The following is a 22,447-nucleotide window of genomic DNA, read 5'->3' as shown; positions in this document are numbered from 1 at the left end:
AAATAAAAAGTAGCTTATTGTGCAAAGTTGATCTTTTGTGAAGGTATAAATAAAAGAAAATGGATTCTCCTGGGATCTTTAAGGAAAATAGACCAACACAGAAAGAATGATTGTGATTTCAAGAGCACATTTTTATGTAAAGTGTATTTGAGAGAATGAAAGCAGCATTGAAAAATGCTTTCAAATAATTATTATTGAAATCAAGCCTTGCTATTTTATTAGATCTTTGAAATAAGAGAATGGTTAGACAGAAATGAAAACTTCAAATGAAAATTTAAATGTGTCAAATTAGTTTTTAAGTATTCTACATTTCTCTTACTATTATATTAGAGTAGATCTATCAAAGTGTTACTTTGAAACCAAAACTGTTTTGAGTTATAATCTAATAAAATGTGTTGTATTTTTGTTACCATGTCATTTTATGATGTTTCAAAGGAAACAGAGTATCTTTACCTAATCTATAATAGTAAATTATTCTGGAAATTTGGCTTGACATAAAAACAGATGTGTTTTCTTGATTCCTTTTAAACTGAGGGTTGGTGGTTTGTGGTTTATTGTTCCTGTGATTGGCATTAAAAGCCTTATTTCACAGCTTGCAGTGAGGGACTATTGGGTAAAGACTGTCTGTGTTCCACAAACTAAATTCAAAAAGTGTCAATCAAGGTCTCACATAGGTTACTTAGAGAATGAGTTTTCTTACTGATTTCACCAAATGTCGCCTCATGCTGTCTTTGATTGGCACAGCCTGGCAGGGAGGATGGATGAATCTGTCACCGACTGGTTAATTGTGTTGCTGGTCTCAGTCTGACATCAGGTCTTTGACTCTTAAGTGGCTCAATACAAAACAAATTAGCAGATTGTAGTCATATTTCTCATTCTATATGCTTTGACTTTGTTGAATGCAGTCCATAAATCATATTGACTGACACACAAGTAAATGATGAAAGCTGCTTTTGAGACATGAATCTAGAAAGCAGCACTGTGAAGGTGCCATGGAAGGATGCATATGGTTGACCCTTTGGGAATTTCCTAGGAGCCAAATGTCTCTTTACCACAATTGTTCTTAGAAGAAAAGCTTTTGGGTAATGCGAAAAGGATCTAATATGTCAGCAGATTCTCTTTTACAAGTTCCTTTGAAATACAAGAAGTTTGTCCAGGGGTTTTCTCTCTTTGCAAGTTGTTTTTCAGCAAAATGTGAGAGCAGGGTAAAAAAGTAGTTACCTTTAAAAGCTTGGCAGGTGTTTTTACATACTTATTGAAATTTATGTTAAAGAAAAAGAGAATGTTGGCAATAGTTGCAATTAACTTTTCAGATGAGAGGAGCAGAAATTTCTAGGTGCTTGATACTAAATGTGCTGTATTTTCTCAGTTGCTTCGTTTAGTATTTTGGCTTTGTTTGTTGTATTGTTAAAAACCAGAACATCTATAATGAAAACGGCCAGTTTTAAAAGATAGTTGTAAAAGTACTTAGATCATTTTTGTTCTAGAAGGTGATACAATATTAAAGCATCAACAATAATAGCAAAATAGTGTTCGGAAAGGAGTGTTTTGGTTACACAAAAGTGTACCAAGGGCTACAGGCATCAAAAATGTTTGGGGGATATGCAAGTTTCTGGAATATTAAAATTTTCTGTCTCAAAATAAGTAATAGATAAAATTTAAGAATATTTGCTCACATTTTATAGTCAAAAAGTACACATTAAAAAAATTGATCTTATAGAATATAACTATTTAAAGGATTTGAACCTTTGATATCAATTTTGAGCTAGAAAAAGGAATTTTTCATTTCAATATTTTATAAACATTTTAAACTTCTGTCTTTGAGAACAATAAGCCTGTATTTAATATGCATAATCAAAGGAAATTGCATGTGTTAAAGAGAAACGCGTGTGAGTGTGTGTATGCACATGCACGCACGCTTGTATGTTTTCATTACCCATATCCACCAAGTTGATGAAATAGCCTGTATTTTTGTACTAGTACCATTATTTTGGCTCCAGTACTATTGCTGCATAGTCATATGTAGCATCTGAACCCATGTTAAAATTTTACGCAATGTGTTTGTTTATGAAATGAATGTAGTAGTAACTGTTTTGGCAGTTTATTAATCTGTTTTTGCAGTTAGTACATTATAGTCGCAACATAAGTAGGACATGGAGCTGATTTGATGGAGAAGTACATTAAAACTAAAATGTGCTAATTGTTCCATTAGATCACAATGACATTTCCACTAAGTTTTTTCAAGCCTATTACATTGTAATTAAATTACATGCCATTGATTTCTTCTTTTTCTGTCTCTCCCCTCCTGCTTCTCATTCATATTGATAGTATTCTGCTTGGGAAATGGAGCTGCATGTCTCCTAGACTAATTCTTCTTGGTTTGGGGATCTTGAAGCATGCTGGGTTTTGCATTGTTTGTTACATTCCTTTTTGGCAGTTCATCAGTATTTGTCAGATATATTGTTTGCATCAGCTTTTATCTCTAAAGTTTCAGATTTAGATATTGGCATTCCATTTAAAATGCAGTTTTTTTTTCACTGTGCATAGTGTCTAAATGCTAAAGATTCGTAAGGACTCATAAAAGTTGCTTGTTTCTAGTCTGACTTGAAATGTGTAATCGACTGAACAATCTTTTTAAAATATATTTGTGTTCCTTGTTTTCTAACAGATCAGTCCTATGTAAACATTTTTGCATCAATATATTATAGCATTTATGTTTGGAAGATTTTTGTGATTTTGTAGCTTTATTGGCCTTTGTGATAAGTAGAAAAAGCATAATGATCACATATCACTGGGTAAATATTTGTTAATGCTAATAAGGCAAAACATGGACATCTTACAAAAGTTCTTAGTTCTAACCTTAGTCATAGATCTTTGAATCATATGGGTGTCAGTCCATCACCAAATCACATAATTGTGGGTTGGAGATAGCCATACTAGCAGTGATATTACACTGGAAAGCTTTACCTGAAAGTTTTCTTTTCAACTGTAGTTAAAATAAAAAGCCTGCTTGAAAGAACAATTTATACTAAAGGCAGTATTATATTGTGATTCAGCTATATAATCTAGAAGCTAGACATTTAAAATTGTTTTTATAATTTTAAAGAAAATATAGCCTGAATCAAGTCAAAATTCATGTGGAGATTTAGGAGCTTATTATAGTAGAAAATACAATGATATTATACTAAAAGACAACCACAAGTATTTGTAGCTCACTTAACTTTATCTTTCTAAATTATCAGATGATTTTAAAACTTAATTTTTAAAACCTAATAAAAAGATCTGTAGATGATTGTGAAATCATATTGGTATGCAAACATCTTTTTCTCCCTCCTAATTGAAGCTATACTCCAAACTAAGCTTCCTATTAGAAGTAAGAACTTAATGACTCAAAGTATATTTTATAAAGACATTTTACTTATTACATGCATATGAAAGTATATGTTATAAAGTATATTAGGTATAGTTAAATTATAATAAATTACACTATTAATTCTTGGCTTGGTTAATTATATAAAGGAAAGTTTAAAAAGCATTATATGAATAAATGTTCCATCAACATGACAGTTATTTTATGTCACAAATGGCATATTTTAATGTGCGTTTTTAAAAATGCTTGAGATATTTAAAGAGATATGGAATAATCAATAGATTTTAAACACAAACTTTAATTTTTCTACATACAATTATAGCTTTAATGATGTTTATATCATGAGAATGACAAGTCAACAGAATGTTACTTTCAGTTCTTATGCTAAAAGATAGCCACTCAGAATACAGAAAGGCTATCACTAAAAAAAATGCCATGAAAAATTTTTGTGATAACTTTATGATATGATACGTTTCTATGTTTGTTTATTTTTTGGTTTGGATATTTGTTTTAAACAGGGGAAAGTTGCCCAGACTGCTTGCATGTCAGCCTGCCAGCATCTGTCAACATCCTTAATGCAGATGCTACTGGACAGTGAGTTAAAACAGATAAGCATGGGAGCCGTTCAGCAGTTTAACCTAGATGTCATACAGTGTGAATGTAAGTACCTTATTGGTTAAAATGATGCATTTCTAGGAATCTGTATGTAAATTCTGTGGGAAAATGGTATAGAGTAGCATAGTTCATTAAAGAGAGAAGAGGCCTGATCCAGCTAAACTTTGGGCAGCCTTAGAAGCAACTTCCTTCCAAGAAGAGAAAAATATTTCAGTTTCACATTTAGGGCCTCTAGAGTGGCACTAAAGTGACAATCTGAATGGATAATTAAAAAGGTGATTTATTTATAATTCTTTTTTTTTTTTCTTTATTCCTTCCGGTCATTCTTGTCTTCTTGCCAGAACTCTCCTGAGGTTTGTAGTAAATGAATGAAATTATTGTTTGTCATTCTTATTTTCCATGCATAAACTTTCAGATACTTGCTAAAGAATGTTCTTGGGAACCTGCATTCCAAGTGCAGTTTCTTTATAGTCTGACGTTTTGATTCTCTCTCTCTCAAAGAATTTCTCAAGTCTTTACCTTTGCCCTTATTTTTCACTTTATTTTCTTTAGGTGACAGGGTTAGCAGATTCCATAATCTAATGTTGACATTAGCCAGTCACCTTCAAAATTGATTGGCTGTTTAGTTATTAGCCTTGCTATAAGTGCTTCTAGCTGTAGGTTTTATTACCCTTATACAAGACATGAGTTTATGGAATAATTTTTAAGCACTCCTTTCAAATGTATGGTATATTGATTAAATGATGAAAATCCCTGGTTGACAGTTTAGGCAGGCACCACTGTTGATAAATTGAAAAACAGTGGGGCACAAAAGGGATTATAAAATACTTGTTTGGGGCAGATTTTGCAATAATATATTCTGTATAAAGACATTAGAAAATTAAATGTCAGTGGCTTGCAGCTGAAGCAGGAGCAATAGTTTTTTCAATGAGTAATAAATATTTGTCTGCTTCTATACAAGGCATTCTGCTAGGAAAAACGTAATTAACATTAAAAAGATTAAGTATATAGGCTCAATTATTCATTACATTTTTAAATCATTTATTACGTGAGAAAATACAGAGTTTTTAAAGACTCACCGATTTCCTTCCAAAAAAGAGAAACACTAATCTACAAAGCGAAAGAAAGTTTTTCCCTACAGAAGAGAAGAACCCATTTTCTTTTCCTAGAAAGCATTTCTAATTTTCTCAAATTAGAAAGCCTTTATTATATTTCTTTCTCAAAATAAAACTGTCATTTACAAGATGATATTTAGTGTATTTACTAAAATATTTACCAAAAAGCACTTTTTAAAATATTTCTAGGGACTTCCCTGGTGGTCCAATGGCCAAGATTCTGCACTCCCAATACAGGGGTCATAGGTTTGATCCCTGATCAGGGAACTAGATCCCACATACCACAACTAAAGATCCTACATACAGCAACTAAGAGCTGCCACAGCCAAATAAATATATATTAAAAAAACAAAAAACTGTTTCGGGAACTTCCCTGGTGGTCCAGTGGTTAAGAATCTGCCTGCCAGTGCAGGGGCCACAGGTTTGATCCCTGATCTAGGAAGATCCTACATGCTGTGGAGCAACGATGCCTGTGTGCCCAAGCTACTGCAGCCTACACGCTCTAGAGCCAGTGCTCTGCAACAAAAGGAGCACCTCAGTGAGAAGCTGGAGCAGCACGACTAGAGGGCAGCCCCTGCTCTCTGCAACGAGAGAAAGCCCAAGTACAGCAAGACCCCGCCAAAAATAAAAGCATAAATAGATAACATTTTAGAAGTTTCTAACTCAAAGCAATTGTTAATTCATTCTACAAATAGTTTGAAACTGATTTCTTAAAAGTCTTTAAAGCTATCTTACAGGGGAATTCCCAGGTGGTTCAATGGTTGGGACTCCGCGTTTTTCACTATGGAGGGCTCTGGTTCAATCCCTGGTGGGGACCTAAGGTCCCACAAGCCATGCTGCATGCCAAAAGAATAAAAAAAAAGCTGTCTTATGAGGTCATTTCAGTATAATACTCATGTAAACTTTTATAGAAGTATTGCTTGAGGCATTTCAGGATATTGATAATTGGGTCATTGAACCCTTTATTGGCATTTGGTTGTGTCTTCTCAATTAGATATTTGTTCAGAAATGGAAATTACTGTTTGGTTAGGCAACTTCAGGTACCTAGATTTTTTCTCTGTTCTCTTACCTCTCCTTGAAGAGAAGCCTAACTCTACTTAGAAAAAGCGCATAAGCACACAGCTTTGCCTCTTTGTCCCATCACAGGACGCTTTCTCCCATTTGTTACTTATTTGGGTGGAGTTACTGAAGACTTCTTTTAAAACACTGATATTTTCTTAAAAGACTAATCTCTTGGAAGAAATTATACAAAACTGTAAGGTATAACTCAGTTAAAGATGTCCAGGATCAGGTGCAAAAGGGATAAACCCTAGCCTGATGAGGGCCAAGGTTCTGGTACTATAGATACAGAAAGGGAGAAACCAGGACTTAAAGACGAATCACAGCAGATAACTCAGCTTCCTATAAGATTATGCCTGTTGTTGGCTCTGCTCCTTAATACTTACCAAATATTTGTTGTTGTTCAGTCCCTCATTTGTGTCCTACTCATTGCAACTCCATGGACTGCAACATGCCAGGCTTCCCTGTCCTTCACCATCCCGTGGAGCTTGCTCAAACTCACGTCTGTTGAGTCAGTGATGCCATCCAACCATCTCATCCTCTGTTGTCCCCTTCTCCTTCTGCAAACTATCCTTCCCAGCATCAGGGTCTTTTCCAGTGAGTTGGCTCTTTGCATCAGCTGGCCAAAGTATTGGAGGTTCAGCTTCAGCATCAGTCCTTCCAATGACTGTTTAGGGTTGATTTCCTTTAGGATTGATTGGTTTGATCTCCTTGCAGTCCAAGGGACTCTCAAGAGTCTTCTCCAACACCACAATTCAAAAGCATCAGTTCTTTGGCGCTTAGCTGTCTTTATGGTCCAACTCTCACATCTATACATGACTACTGGAAAAATCATAGCTTTGACTTTATCGACTTTTGTTGGTAAAGTGATGTCTCTGCTTTTTACTGTGCTGTCTAGGTTTGTTATAATTTTTCTTCCAAGGAGCCAAGTGTCTTTTAATTTCATGGCTGCAGTCACCATCTGCATTGATTTTGGAGCCCAAGAAAATAAAGTCTTTCACCGTTTCCATTGTTTTCCCATCTATATGCATGAAGTAATGAGACCAGATCATTATTTAATTCGTATCAGGTATTTGGTAATCACTGAACAAATAAAAATTGACATTCCACTTTTTCCCACTTTGGCCACCTCATGAGGCTTGTGGGATCTTAGTTCCCCAACCAAGGCTCGAACCTGGGCCCCTGGCATTGGAAGCTCAGAGTCCTAACCACTAGACCACCAGAGAAGTACAACACTCCTGGTACAAAAAGAACTCATGACTTCTTGTGACTGATATGTAAATCACTTAAACATGGAACTTGGCTTTCTCCAATAGTATGTTCGGAGAATTTTTGTTTTCATCCCACTATTAATTTTCTTATTTGGCTATGCCGCACAGCTTGCAGGATCTTGGTGGCCTGACCAGGGATTGAACCAAGCCCCCTTGGTTTGTAGTAGAAGCTTAGAGTCCTAACCTCTGGACTGCCAGGGAATTCCCTTCATGCTTATTTTAAATAGTGTTTTTGTTTGTCTGTTTTTAATCTGGAAGAAAGCAATTTTTAAAAATGCAAAGTTTATTTTTAATATTGATGCCATGTGTATGCTTTCTACATGTCAGGGCAGGGGAAGGAAAGGAAACAGAAACAGGAAAAGGAATTTGGTTAGGTAAGAGGAAGGCTAGAATGTATGATAAATTTGTGACGAGAAGGAATATGGATGCCTTAGGAATCAACTAGGATATGGAGAAAATGTGCAGATAGTTCAAATGTAGAATCCTAGAAGTAAATGATGATTGAATTTTGCCATCTTCCTGGTAATGCACATTCACATACTTCTCTACTTTGAAACACTGTGAAATAATGCTGTCGGACTTTCCTGGTGGTCCAGGAGCTAAGACTCCATGCTCCCAGTGCAGAGGGACTGGTTTCGATCCCTGATCAGGAACTAGAACCCGTATACCACAACCAAAGACCATGCACAGCCAAATAAATATTTTTAAAAAGAAATAAATGAAAATAACCCTGTCAAGTAGTTGTCCAGCTATTCCTTGAACACTTAATTTGGGAGATAACTACTCTTCAAAAAGTGAGTTTCTATTTACTATATTCCTGTATCATTTTCTTACATTGAGCTGAAATATCATTTTTTCTAAACTTCTCCTAATGAAACCTAGTTCTGCCTCAGGGCGAGAGTCACCACTAGTCCATATTGTGCCTTTGTGCAAATTAGAAAAAATATTCTCACTGAAAGGAAAAAGTCTTCCAGTACTGTTTCCTTTATAGGAATAAGAAAAAAGTTTACCCCTTTTCCAGTTGGACTCTCTGATCAAGGCACATGACTTATCAGTTCAGTTCAGTCACTCAGTCGTGTCTGACTCTTTGCGACCCCATTGTCTACAGTACACCAGGCCTCCCTGTCCATCACCAACTCCCGGAGTTCACCCGAACTCATGTCCGTTGAGTCGGTGGTGCCATCCAACCATCTCATCCTCTGTCGTCCCCTTCTCCTGCCTTCAGTCTTTCCCAGCATCAGGGTCTTCTTAAATGAGTCAGCACTTTGCATCAGGTGGCCAAAGTATTGGGGTTTCAGCTTCAACATCAGTCCTTCCAATAAACACTCAGGACTGATCTCCTTTAGGATGGACTGGTTGTATCTCTTTGCAGTCCAAGGGACTCTCAAGAGTCTTCTCTAGCACCACAGTTCAAAAGCATCAACCCTTCGGCACTCAGCTTTCTTTATAGTCCAACTCTCACATCCATACATGACTACTGGAAAAAACATAGCCTTGCCTAGACGGACCTTTGTTGGCAAAGTAATGTCTCTGCTTTTTAATATGCTGTCTAGGTTGGTCATAACTTTCCTTCCAACTAGTAAGCGTCTTTTAATTTCATGGCTGCAGTCACCATCTGCAGTGATTTTGGAACCCAAAAAGATAGTCTGCCACTGTTTCCACTGTTTCCTCATCTATTTCCTATGAAGTGATGGAACCAGATGCCATGATCTTCGTTTTCTGGATGTTGAGCTTTAAACCAACTTTTTCACTCTCCTCTTTCACTTTCATCAAGAGGCTCTTTAGTTCTCCTTCATTTTTCTGCCATAAGGGTGGTGTCATCTGCATATCTGAGGTTATTGATATTTCTCCCAGCAATCTTGATTCCAGCTTGTGCTTCATCCACCCCAGCATTTCTCATGATGTACTCTGCATAGAAGTTAAATAAGCAGGGTGACAATATACAGCCTTGACGTACTCTTTTTCCTATTTGGAAACAGTGTGTTGTTCCATGTCGAGGTCTAACTGTTGCTTCCTAACCTGCATACAGGTTTCTCAAGAGGCATGTCAGGTGGTCTGGTATTCCCATCTCCTTCAGAATTTTCCACAGTTTATTGTGATCCATACAATCAAAGGCTTTGGCATAGTCAAAAAAGCAGAAATAGATGTTCTTCTGGAACTCTCTTACTCTTTTGATGATCCAGCGGGTGTTGGCAATTTGATCTCTGGTTCCTCTGCCTTTTCTAAAACCAGCTTGAACATCTAGAAGTTCACGGTTCACATATTGTTGAAGCCTGGCTTGGAGAATTTAAAGCATCACTTTACTAGCATGTGAGATGAGTCCAATTGTGTGGTAGTTTGAGCATTCTTTGGCATTGCCTGTCTTGGGGATTGAAATGAAAACTAATCTTTTCCAGTCCTGTGGCCACTACTGAGTTTTCCAAATGTGCTGGTGTATTGAGTGCAGCACTTTCACAGCATCATCTTTTAGGTTTTGAAACAGCTCAACTGAAATTCCACCAGTGTAGCACTACTCAAGACAGAAGGGGCATGGTGGAGAGTTCTGACAAAATATGATCCCCTGGAGAAGGGAATAGCAAACCACTTCAGTATTCTTACCTTGAGAACCCCATGAACAGTATGAAAAGGCAAAAAGATAGGACAGTGAAAGATGAACTACCCAGGTCGGTAGGTGCCCAATATGCTACTGGAGATCAGTGGAGAAATAACTCCAGAAAGAATGAAGGGATGGAGCCAAAGCAAAAACAACACCCAGTTGTGGATGTAACTGGTGATAGAAGCATGGTCCAATGCTATAAAGAGCAATATTGCATAGGAACCTGGAATGTCAGGTCCATGAATCAAGGCAAATTGGAAGTGGTCAAACAAGAGATGGCAAGAGTGAACATCGACATTTTTGGAGTCAGCAAACTAAAATGGACTGGAATGGGTGAATTTAACTCAGATGACCATTATATTGACTACTGTGGGCAAAAATCCCTTGGAAGAAATGGAGTAGCCATCATAGTCAACAAAAGAGTCTGAAGTGCAGTACTTGGATGCAGTCTCAAAAATGACAGAATGACCTCTTTTTGTTTCATAGGCAAACCATTCAATATCATAGTAATCCAAGTCTGTGCCCTGACCAGTAATGCTGAAGAAACTGAGGTTGAACAGTTTTATGAAGACCCACAAGACCTTTTAGAACTAATGTCCCAAAAAGATGTCCTTTTCATTTTAGGGGACTGGAATGCAAAAGTAGAAAGTCAAGAAACACCTGGAGTAACAGGCAAATTTGGCCTTGGAATACAGAATGAAGCAGGGCAAAGCTGATAGAGTTTTGCCAAGAGAACTCACTGGTCATAGCAAACACCCTCTTCCAACAACACAAGTGAAGATTCTACACATGGACATCACCAGATGGTCAGTACTGAAATCAGATTGATTATATTCTTTGCAGTCAAATATGGAGAAGCTCTATACAGTCAGTGAAAACAAGACTGGGAGCTGACTGGCTTGGATCATGAACTCCTTATTGCCAAATTCAGACTGAAATTGAAGAAAGTGGGGGAAACCACTAGACCATTCAGGTATGACCTAAATCAAATCCCTTATGATTATACAGTAGAAATGAGAAATGGATTTAAGGGATTAGATCTGATAGACAGGATGGAGGTTCATGACGTTGTACAGGAGACAGGGATCAAGACCATCCCCAAGAAAAAGAAATGCAAAAAAGCAAAATGGCTGTCTGAGGAGGCCTTACAAATAACTGTGAAAAGAAGAGAAGCCAAAAGCAAAGGAGAAAAGGAAAGATATACCTGTTTGAATGCAGAGTTCCAAAGAATAGCAAGGAGAGAGAAGAAAGCCTTCCTCAATGATCAGTGCAAAGAAATAGAGGAAAACAATAGAATGAGAAAGACTAGAGGTCTCTTCAAGAAAATTAGAGATACCAAGGGACCATTTCATGCAAAGATGGGCTCGATAAAGGACAGAAATAGTATAGACCTAACAGAAGCAGAGGATATTAAGAAGAGGTGGCAAGAATACACAGAAGAACTGTACAAAAAAGATCTTCATGACCCAGAGAATCATGATGGTGTGATCACTCACCTAGAGCCAGACATCCTGGAATGTGAAGTCAAGTGGGTCTTAGGAAGCATCACTATGAACAAAGCTAGTGGAGGTGATGAAATTCCAGCTGAGCTATCTCAGTTCCTAAAAGATGATGCTGTGAACGTGCTGCACTCAATATGCTAGCAATTTTGGCACAGGATATAACAATTTCTTTTTGAATAAGTTTTTCAAGTGATATTGATGCACAGTAAGGTTTGAGAACCACATTATATGGATCTACCTGTTCATATTGACTTAGATCCATTATTCAGAATCTTGTGGGTGTCTTTAGATTTCTTTAGCCAGTTGCTAATTCCCTAGTTGAATTTAACTCATAGTTTTGAATCTTAAGTCATAAGTCAAAGTTATGAACGCCTTTGTTGGATGCCTTGCTGGTCTATAGGAATAATAATGGCCATTGAGTTTTCCTCATCCTTGAGTTAATTACTTTTTCAAAGAAGAAAATGTTACTGCTCTGATTCCTTGTAGGTCCATATTGATTCGTAGTTATTTCTTTCCCTTCAAAAGGTTCAGAAACTATTACTTAAAAGTCTGTGACTGGTTTATCACAGTCCTACTAGTCTGTGTTATGCTAGTAAGAAATCCAGAGTCCAAGAAAGTCAGATAGCAGAGATCAGGACCTAGATATGGTAAACTACCAAAGATCCTGGGCACCTCAAGAAATTCAGTCTAAAGATTTTAAACAATAAGAGGTGAGCATCAAATCTAAGCATCAGGAATGGCCTTTATTTTGAATTAAATGTTCCTTTTATCTAGTTTGATTATTTTTCCATCCTTATTACTTTGTAGAAACATTATGCATATATTTCCTAGACCTTAAAATGTCATTCTGCAGGTAGAAACAAATAGCACAACCAGCTGAGGTTGGGGAGGTAGAAAGTTAGAATAACTCAGTTTCTCATGTCATTCAGCCATTATGCTTTTAGTTGCTGTTTCGTTTTTCTAGTGGTGAAAGAATTAGTACTGATTCATCCATGTGCTCACTTATTTTTTCAAAAATGTTTGTGCCCTTTTCCCTGGTATTTCTTGTGACACACAGACTTCTCAGGTTTTAAACTGGCTTGAGCTCAAATTTCAGTCTGTAACTGAATTTTTTCCTTGTAGAGTCAACTAGTTTGTAGGAAAGATTCATTTATTCAGATGTTTAATGGGAACCTATTACCTGTTATTACTGGGAAATAAAGAAGATGAATCAGGTTTCAAAGATCTCACATACTGGATGGGGAGAAAACAGACATGTAAATAGCTATAGTAGAATATAAATTCTTTATAGAAGTACATATTACTTGAAAAGAGGGAGCAATTAATTATACATGCCATGGGATTGAAAAGATTAACTATCATGGAAGTGAAGTTTGACAGTCTTAAAGGATGAGTATGATTTCATCAAAAGCAAGGAAGGGCATTCTGAACAGAGGGAATGGCATAGGCAAAAGCACTGTGCTGGGATTTCTCTGGCGGTATGGTGAATAAGAATCCAGCTGGTAATGCAGGGGACATGGGTTTGATCCCTGGTCCAGGAAGATTCCACATTCCGTGGAGCTACTAAAGCCTGTGCACTCTAGAGCCCATGAGTTGCAACTTCTGAGCCCAAGTGCTATAACCACTGAAGCCTGTGCGCGTAGAGCCTGTGCTTTACAAAAAGGAAAGCCTGTGCTTTACAACTGCAGTGAGAAGCCTGTGCACAGCAACGAAGAGTAGCCCTTACTCACAGCAGCTAGAGAAAGCCCGTGTGCAGCAACAAAAACCCAACACAGCCATGAATAAATAAGTAAAAATTAAAAGTTTTCTGAAAAGCACTGTGATGAGAGAATGCTTACGGAATCTTCATACAGTCTTTTGTAGCTAGACTATAAGATGCATGATTGAAAGTATTGAAAGATATGGCTGAAAAAACTTAGACTTCTGAATGCTTGGATTTTAGTTAATAAGCAATAGCGATACATTGAAACTTTTTAATAAAGACCAGGACATGGTAAAATTTATATTATAGAAAGTTAACTCTATCATGTGGAAATTAAACTGAAATGAGAGAGGTACTGCAAGTAGGAAGACCTTTTAAAAGACTATTGAACATTTTCGTATGAAGGATAGAAAGAACTTGACTTTGGGCAGTAGGAATGAAGAGAAGAAAGTGGGTTCCAAACATTTTGAAGGTGGGAATACATAAAGATAGTAAATAAATAAATTTGATATGAATATGAATAGGTGGTTAGAATCAGAGACTCTCCTAGTGGAAGAGACCTGAGAATGCATCCCATGTTTGGGGTGGGTGGTATGAAGAGCGGAAGAAAAGAAGAAAAGATGAGGAAGGGTAAGAAAAGCGGGGAAAGGGAAGAGATACAATCATATAGGATAGAAGTTAAGTTCAATATAGAATTTATGATTGTCGGCACCCTGCAGAATGCTGTGCTCACAGAGTATCTGTTGCATAAATGAACAAATTAACAAATCAAGAAGTCTCTATAGCCTACATTTGCTTTTCTGGAGTCTCCTAACTTTGTTATCAGAAAGGACAAGGACTTCCCTGGAGATCCAGTGGTTAAGACTCCGCACTTCCACTGCAGATAGCATGGGCTTGATCCTTGGTCATGTGGAGCCAATATCCTGTGTGCCTCTCGTCACAGCCAAAAATAAATAAATGAATAAATAAAATGCTACTCTTTTGGGAAAAAAGTTAAGGCCAGTTGATGCTGCTGTACTTCTTTTCAAGACCATTCAACTTTTTGGTATATACATAACTGATCATTTATGAAATTTTTCACATATTTGATGACTCTGTTTAAATGACTGTTTAACTTCATCTGTTGTGAACTGGGCAGTCATAATTTCTTTATTATTTTCTTGTAGAATTATTTTCATTCCTCTTTCAGTCATTTATCTTCAGGTCTTTTTCTGTTGTTGTTCTTGAGAATACCATGGACAGGGGAACCTGGCGGGCTACAGTCCATGGGGTCATGAAGAGTCAGACATAACTGAGTGGGCATGTACACACACACACACACAGGTCAGACTGGATAAAATGTCTGAGTTAGGGATGAAATCATATAACTTATATAGAACTTTTCTTCCCCTTCAGTTCAGTTAAATTCAGTTCAGTCGCTCAGTCATGTCCGACTCTTTGCAGCATGAACTGCAGCACGCCAGGCCTCCCTGTCCATCACCAACTCCTGGAGTTTACCCAAACTCATGACCGTTGAGTCAGTGATGCCATCCAACCATCTCATCCTCAGTCATTCCCTTCTCCTCCCGCCCTCAGTCTTTCCCAGCATCAGCGTCTTTTCAAATGAGTCAGCTCTTCGCGTCAGGTGGCCAAAGTATTGGAGTTTCAGTTTCAACATCAGTCCTTCCAGTGAACAACCAGGACTGATCTCCTCTAGGATGGACTGATTGTATCTCCTTGCAGTCCAAGGGACTCTCAAGAGTCTTCTCCAACACCACAGTTCAAAAGCATCAGTTCTGCGCTTAGCTTTCTTTATGGTCCAACTCTCACATCCATACATGACCACTGGAAAAAACATAGCCTTGACTAGACGGACCTTTGTTGGCAAAGTAATGTCTCTGCTTTTTAATATGCTGTCTAGGTTGGTCATAACTTTCCTTCCAACTAGTAAGTGTCTTTTAATTTCATGGCTGCAATCACCATCTGCAGTGATTTTGGGGTCCCCCAAAATAAAGTCAGCCACTGTTTCCCCATCTATTTCCCATGAAGTGATGGGACCTGATGCCATGATCTTCGTTTTCTGAATGTTGAGCTTTAAGCTAACTTTTTCACTCTCCTCTTTCACTTTGATCAAGAGGCTTTTTAGCTCCTCTTCACTTCCTGCCATAAGGGTGGTGTCATCTGCATATCTGAGGTTATTGATATTTCTCCTGGCAATCTTGATTCCAGCTTGTGCTTCATCCAGCTCAGCATTTCTCGTAATGTACTCTGCATAGAAGTTAAATAAGCAGGGTGACAATATACAGCCTTGACGTACTCCTTTTACTATTTGGAACCAGTCTGTTGTTCCATGTCCAATTCTAACTGTTGCTTCCTTACCTGCATACAGGTTTCTCAAGAGGCATGTCAGGTGGTCTGGTATTCCCATCTCCTTCAGAATTTTCCCACAGTTTATTGTGATCCACACAGTCAAAGGCTTTGGCATAGTCAATAAAACAGAAATAGATGTTTTTCTGGAACTCTCTTGCTCTTTTGATGATCCAGCGGATGTTGGCAATTTGATCTCTGGTTCCTCTGCCTTTTCTAAAACCAGCTTGAACATCTGGAAGTTCATGATTCATGTATTGCTGAAGCCTGGCTTGGAGAATTTTGAGCATTACTTTATTAGCGTGTGAGATGAGTGCAATTGTGCAGTAGTTTGAGCATTCTTTGGCTTTGCCTTTCTTTGGGATTGGAATGAAAACTCACCTTTTCCAGTCCTGTGGCCATTCCTGAGTTTTCCAAATGTGCTGGCATATTGAGTGCAGCACTTTCACAGCATCATCTTTTAGGATTTGAGATAGCTCAGCTGGAATTTCATCACCTTCACTAGCTTTGTTCGTAGTGATGCTTCCTAAGACCACTTGACTTCACATTCCAGGATGTCTGGCTCTAGGTGAGTGATCACACCATCGTGATTATCTTGGTCGTGAAGATCTTTTTTGTACAGTTCGTCTGTGCATTCTTGCCACCTCTTCTAAATATCTTCTGCTTCTGTTAGATCCATACCATTTTTGTCCTTTATTGAGCCCATCTTTGCATGAAATGTTCGCTTGGTATCTCTCATTTTCTTGAAGAGATCTCTAGTCTTTCCAATTTTATTGTTTTTTCCTCTTATTTCTTTGCACTGATGTAGTCTTAAGATGGTTTGAGCACATGTCAGGAAGTTAAGACCATTATTCTAGTCCTGGCTCTCCCTGGATTTGAACAAGTAGCTTTGGTATTTAACAGTTGAGAAGCCTCAATTTTTCCTGTGAAATATTGGATTTGGAATTCATAATTTCCAAAATATATCCTAGGATTCAGAGGTGGTAAAATTTAAGACAAAGAAGAGTATGAATGTCAAAGCCATATATTAATTACTTTCTTCACATCTACAAAGTACTTCCCTGGTGGCTCAGACGGTAAAGCGTCTGTCTACAATGAGGGAGACCCGGGTTCGATCCCTGGGTTGGGAAGATCCCCTGGTGAAGGAAATGGCAATCCACTCTAGGACTATTGCCTGGAAAATCCCAAGGACAGAGGAGCCTGGTAGGCTACAGTCCATGAGGTCGCAAAGAGTTGGACACGACTGAGCAACTTCACTTCACTTGCTACAAAGTACTTGGCATTTAGGGGATACAATGTAAACAAAACAGAAAAGGTCCTAACCCTCTTGGGTTTTAGGCCCAGTGGGAAGACATTCATTTTATTTATGATTGCACAAATAAATATGATTACAAGTTGTTAAATTTTAGAGAAGTAGGTGGCACTGTGAGAGAGTATAAGAAGCAGACCTAATTTAGTTAAAAGGTTGGATGGATTGAGAGTATTAGGTAGTGTTTATGCATGAATAAAGTACGTATTTTTTGTTAACTTGACCATAATCAATATTATTAGTATAACTATATGGTTGGAGAAGTCAGGAAGGCATCCATTTGGAACTGCAAATGTAGCCTCCTTCTGAACTGCACTGAACCTTTGATCCTGTTACAGATTTTATATAAGTTCTAGAGAAATCACTTCTTAGTTGGAGAAGCATTTGCCAAGCTTGGCATGAAGCTGATGTTCTAAGTCTGTGTATGTGCTTTTGTTTTATTAAACATCTCATATATTGGATTCCAATATAAGATATCTTACAAATGCAATTGTATAGAGGAAAAAATAAAAATACCCTCTTAAGTTCCTGTAATGGTATCTGAGAAATCCTTCACAACTCTAAAAAAATAACCAAACATTTCCAAAGGATTTGAAGTACCCAGAATAAGACTATACTTCTTCATATACTTTTTGAGAATGTACTTTTTCATAGAATATATTCTACATAAAAATCTAGTTGAGGTCATCAGCTCCTAAGAATTTAACATCTTAAATTCATAAACACTAGAAAAGCTCCAAGTTAAAGAGTACTGGTATCTTTTTCAATGATGAGTTATTGAAAAATAGGTGACTCTCTACATTTGAAGGCCTTGTTTTGTTTTTCATTTGGATAAAGACTTAGCCCACCTCAGAAAACAAACAAACAAACAAAAACCTATAGACTTTTTTGTATGTATGTGGCTATGATCTCAGGACATCTCTTCTAGCCTTGAAAAAGGTCTACACCCCAAAATAAAAGAATTCTGGGAAAATTGTGTTGATGGTATGAGGGGATATTTCAGTATCTTTTTTTTTTTTGAAGTGAGCTGGATGCTGTTATATTATTTGCTTACTTGAATTTGTTCCTGGTCTTAATGGCATTTTAAGGTATCAAATTTATCAAATTTGCTCCTTTTCCAAGAAAGGGAGAGGAATAGACACTACTTTATATAAGTGGGGTGACGAATGTACAGGGGCATTGATTCCAGAGGCTTGCCCTCCACTGCTACCAGCCACATGTAACAGAATATAACAGTCCAGAAATCTCACAAGTCCTCAGACTCCAGGCATGGGTTCTTCACCATTAGGAAAACCACTAGATGGTGCTCTTCGTCATCCCTTCTAATAACACGTCTGTTCCATGTAGAATACTTTGCCTAGCCAAAGTTTGGGTTCTAACTAGCTACCTTAAATCTTCAGCATAAGAAATGGAATTATGAGCAGTCTCAATATGCAGACTGTTTGTATTTATACTCAGTCATTTATTTAGTTACAAAATTACTCCATTTTATATGCCCTTGCCTTGTTATCCACAAGCAAAGTTTTGAGATTTTATCTAGCTTAGCCTCCTCATCTTCTTTTTCAGTCTTTTGATCTGTTTACTCTTCTGATTCCGTGGAAATTCTTTCTTCTACTTCCACCCAACCCCTGACAACTTTTCTTACTCTATGTAGATTGTTTCCAAATAATCTACATCTTATGATAAAGATAACTGTCTGCCTAGGACAAGACTGTTTAAGGATTTATATTTTCATGCCAAAGATATATACTTACAGCCTGACTTCTTAAACCATCTTTCCTCCCTCCATACAAACCCTGTACATCTGTCTATAGATCCTAAGGGCAGGAAGGGCGTATTTTCCTACTTAAAGTCTTGTTATATTTACAAATAATTAGTGCTTTTTCCCCCTATGTGTATGTGTGCTAAGTTGCTTCAGTCATGTTGGACTGTTTGTGACCTATGGACTGTAGACTGCCAGGCTCCTCTGTCCATGGGATGCTCCAGGCAAGAATACTGGAATGGGTTGCCATTTCCTTCTCCAGGGAATCTTCCTGACCCAGGAGTTGAACCCAGGTCTCCTGCATTGCAGGCAAATTCTTTACCATGTGAGCTATTAGGGAAGCTCTTTTTTTCCCCCTATAGATACTGTTTATTCTCTTAAAACTTCAGAGATTTACAGTTTGGAAGTGTTTTTTGTTTTTTGGTTTTTTTTGGTCATTATTACCACAACTTCTCCAGCAGGTGTTATTTTTTGCTTTTAGTTTCATCTAAATTAATGCAGTCTTATCTTCTTCCCAGTTAGGCTAATACAGCAAAGTTTTACCTTTCCAATAAGATGACACCTCCCTCTCTAATCTTAGAGAATTTTTAAACTCGGAATCAGTATTAAGTTCCATGTTATAGCAAAAAAAAGAGGAAATGAATATATCATGAAGTTTTGTTTTTAAGGAGAAATAATCAAATTGGAGGCACTAAGAGAAAAAAAACCCCAAAGATTTTGACTTTCTTTAGAAAAAAGCAACAAAAACCTTTAGAAAGCTGGGAACCTATTTTTAAATATCTTACTGAAAGACCAAAATCAACATATGTTTTTAAAAAATATTCTTAATGGTCTGACTAATGACAAAGACAAAGAAATCATATTAGGAAGTAGGAATTATTAAATAAAAAGCTGGCCCAAGAGAGAAGAACAAAGAAAATGACAAAGCATATACAAAATGAGAATCTGGATGAGCCAAGGAGGGATCTGAAGACAAACTAAAGGGATCCCCAAATAAAATTAGTCATCAGTTCTTTAAGAAGTTCATAGCTTGAAATCTATCTCTAGAATTATTGGGACAGCATTTGAATAAATGAATTATTTGTATTATTCATTCATTCAACACATTTACTGAATATCTCTTGTACACTAGGCGCAGAGTATGTGAAAGTTAAAACAAAACCCAAAATCTCTATTTCTGTGAGCTTCTTGTTTGGTGGACGAACTCACGATTTAGTTTTGGCTGAAGGAAACATTTGGAGCATTCACCCTTAATTATTTTGAAATAAATACATGAAATATGCACAGAATGTTCTAGATTTACACTTTCCAGTAGTCATATGGTCTGGTGGGAAAACACAGACAGGTAAACAATGACTTATAAGATAGGAAAACAGGTACTGTAGTTAGGCTGTGTTAGGCGTTGCAGTGAGATCACAGAGGAGGGACCTAACCCAGCCTTCAGGGTAATGGACGTCTTCCATAGAAGATGTATGGAATGGTAGGTAGGATAAGTAAGAGTTACCCACTGAAGAAGAGAAAGGATGCTCCAGGCAGAAGGAGCAGAGGTACTGTGAAAAGAGGTTGTGGCGCATACAAGGAAGCGCAGGTGGTTTGGAAGGCGCCCCTACAGAAGTGGTAAGAGATCAGTTTAGAGAGATCGGTTGTAAAGGACCTTACTTGTCTACTTTATTGGGAAGGTGATGGGGAGCCAGTGAAAGGCTTTACACTATGAAGTGTCACAAATCATATTTACATCTGATATAAATCATACTGGTGAAAGTGGATGGAAAGAGCGCACAAGAAGCAGAGAGACCAAATAGGGAGTGTATTTTTGTAATCCAAGCAAGAAATGATGATAGCTTGAATTAAGATAGATACAGATTCAGACTCAAGATATTGTAGAAGGTTAAAAACAACAGGATTGACTGCATCAAAGTTTTAGAGAAGTAAAGAAAAAGATATGAAGCCTCTTAGCCCTAAGAATCATTTGTGGGAAAGACCTGAGAGCTATGAAGTAGTGAATTTCACTTCCATATTGGTTACATAATTAGGAGAGATGGTATATAAGATGAGGCTGAATACTCAATCAGATAATGGATCAATGAATTGAATATCAGGAAATCTGAATTAGCTGTGTGATCCTGGACAAATCAATTTAAACATCCCTGCCCTTTAAAATTAAGAACATGGTGTCTTTAAACTGAGCCTTCAGAGGACTCTTAGAGATATTCCAAAGAGAGTGTCTTTTCTAGCTGCAAGACTGTGATCCATCATCTACATGCCCTGTTTACTAAGATAAGTTATTATAATGATCAAAGACGATGGTATGTGAGAAAGTGCTTTGTAAGCTATAAAGTACTATATAAATTTATGGTACTATTATAATTTTAACACTAAGCTCTTTGGTTTAATGCCAAGCATTGGGGCTTATTAAACTATAGTATCTCAAATAGGAATTGAGAGAGCAGAAAACTGACAGATTATTTTCCATGTAGAAAAATTCTGGAAGATTAAGTAGATAATAATTGAAGTATAATTGGAATTGAGCTGATTTTTATGTTTGATATATAAAGTAAGTCTCTTTGTGTGATAGGAAGTCTATGTGTGTGTGTGTCTGTATATATGGTGATGGTAGAAGCTGAGCTAACATTTATAGTCTTGGTTAGAGACAACTAGGGATTAATAGTTAATTGTTATTTGGAAAGAGTAGCCTGAGACTTGCCAAAAAAGCCAACAATATGCTGGATGGTCTTAAGAAAAGAACTTTTTAGATTAAAAAAAAAATCTTTACTTTTAAGGTATTAGAATTTTGCTTGTTATTTTTCAGTTAAGATCTCATGTTATTAAAGAGAGGTAACCAGTTATCTGGGCCATGGTAGGGGATAATGGAGTTGTACCAGTATGAAACTATTCTATTTCTTTTCCTTTTTTGGCTGGGCCAGGTCTTAGTTATGGCATATGGGAAATTTGAGCTTTGTTCCAGCGTGCGATCTTTAGTTGCAGCATGCAAACTCTTAATTGTGTAGGATCTAGTTCCCTGACCAGTAATGGAACCCAGGCCCCCTGTATTGGGAGCTCAGAGTCTTAGCCAACTAAACCACCAGGGAAGTCCCAGAGTTTTCTACTTTCCATTGTGTGAAAAGACAGTGATGTGAGTAAATTATACTAAACAGTGAAAAGTATGGTTAGATTTGCTGAATGAATCTTAGTTTTCCAGAAATAGGGGGCCTGAGAAAGGTGAATATAGTCACCTATCTAATGGGCATAGCTGCTTAGTACCTGCCTAGCAGAGAACCAGAAAGTGGGGAGGAAAATGGTGTAACTCTGAGTAACTAAAAGGTACATATACTCAAAGGCGTATATAAACTCATTCACGTTACTTGTGGGAGAGGATCCTGTTCAGACTATATTTTCTCTTCCTTTAGGTACTATTCTAGTACAGTTAGCTGACTTACCTGCTCAAGAAGATTATAGATGACATAAGAGATGAGTGAGAGAGCAGGGAATAAGAATTTATGTAAAAACCGTAAGAAGGCAGAAAAATTATAAAATATAGACACAAGAACACAGCATTCTGAGCTATTAAATATAATAGAAAACAGTTAATACTATAGCAGCCCTGGGAATTTATTGTGTAGAATAAAAATTGTTCTTAATGGTTATCAATGAAGAGAATTAAGAAAAGTTTAAATAGTATTTAGTATTATTTTTTAAAAAGACATGGAAAGAATTATGATGCAGTTTAAAATTTTAGGAAAAAATGCTTATGATGAAAAAAAAGTTTTTATGCTAAAGTAAAAGTGATCATTAATTGTACA

General features: G+C 37.1%; 1 protein-coding gene across 2 annotated transcripts in view; it reads left to right on the top strand.

Annotated features, from left to right (window-relative positions):
* EXOC6 (exocyst complex component 6) overlaps nt 1–22,447 on the top strand; it is a 174,737-nt gene that overhangs the window by 116,975 nt on the left and 35,315 nt on the right. For both annotated transcript variants that reach the window (XM_018041543.1, XM_018041544.1), the window contains exon 19: nt 3,889–4,030. In XM_018041543.1, the coding sequence (XP_017897032.1) occupies nt 3,889–4,030 (142 nt within the window). The remainder of the gene's footprint in view (nt 1–3,888; nt 4,031–22,447) is intronic.

The sequence above is a fragment of the Capra hircus genome, chromosome 26 (assembly GCF_001704415.2).
Source record: "Capra hircus breed San Clemente chromosome 26, ASM170441v1, whole genome shotgun sequence".
NCBI lineage: Eukaryota > Metazoa > Chordata > Mammalia > Artiodactyla > Bovidae > Capra > Capra hircus.
Note: the sequence above shows the minus strand (reverse complement) of the source record. Positions and strands in the feature narration are given on the sequence as shown.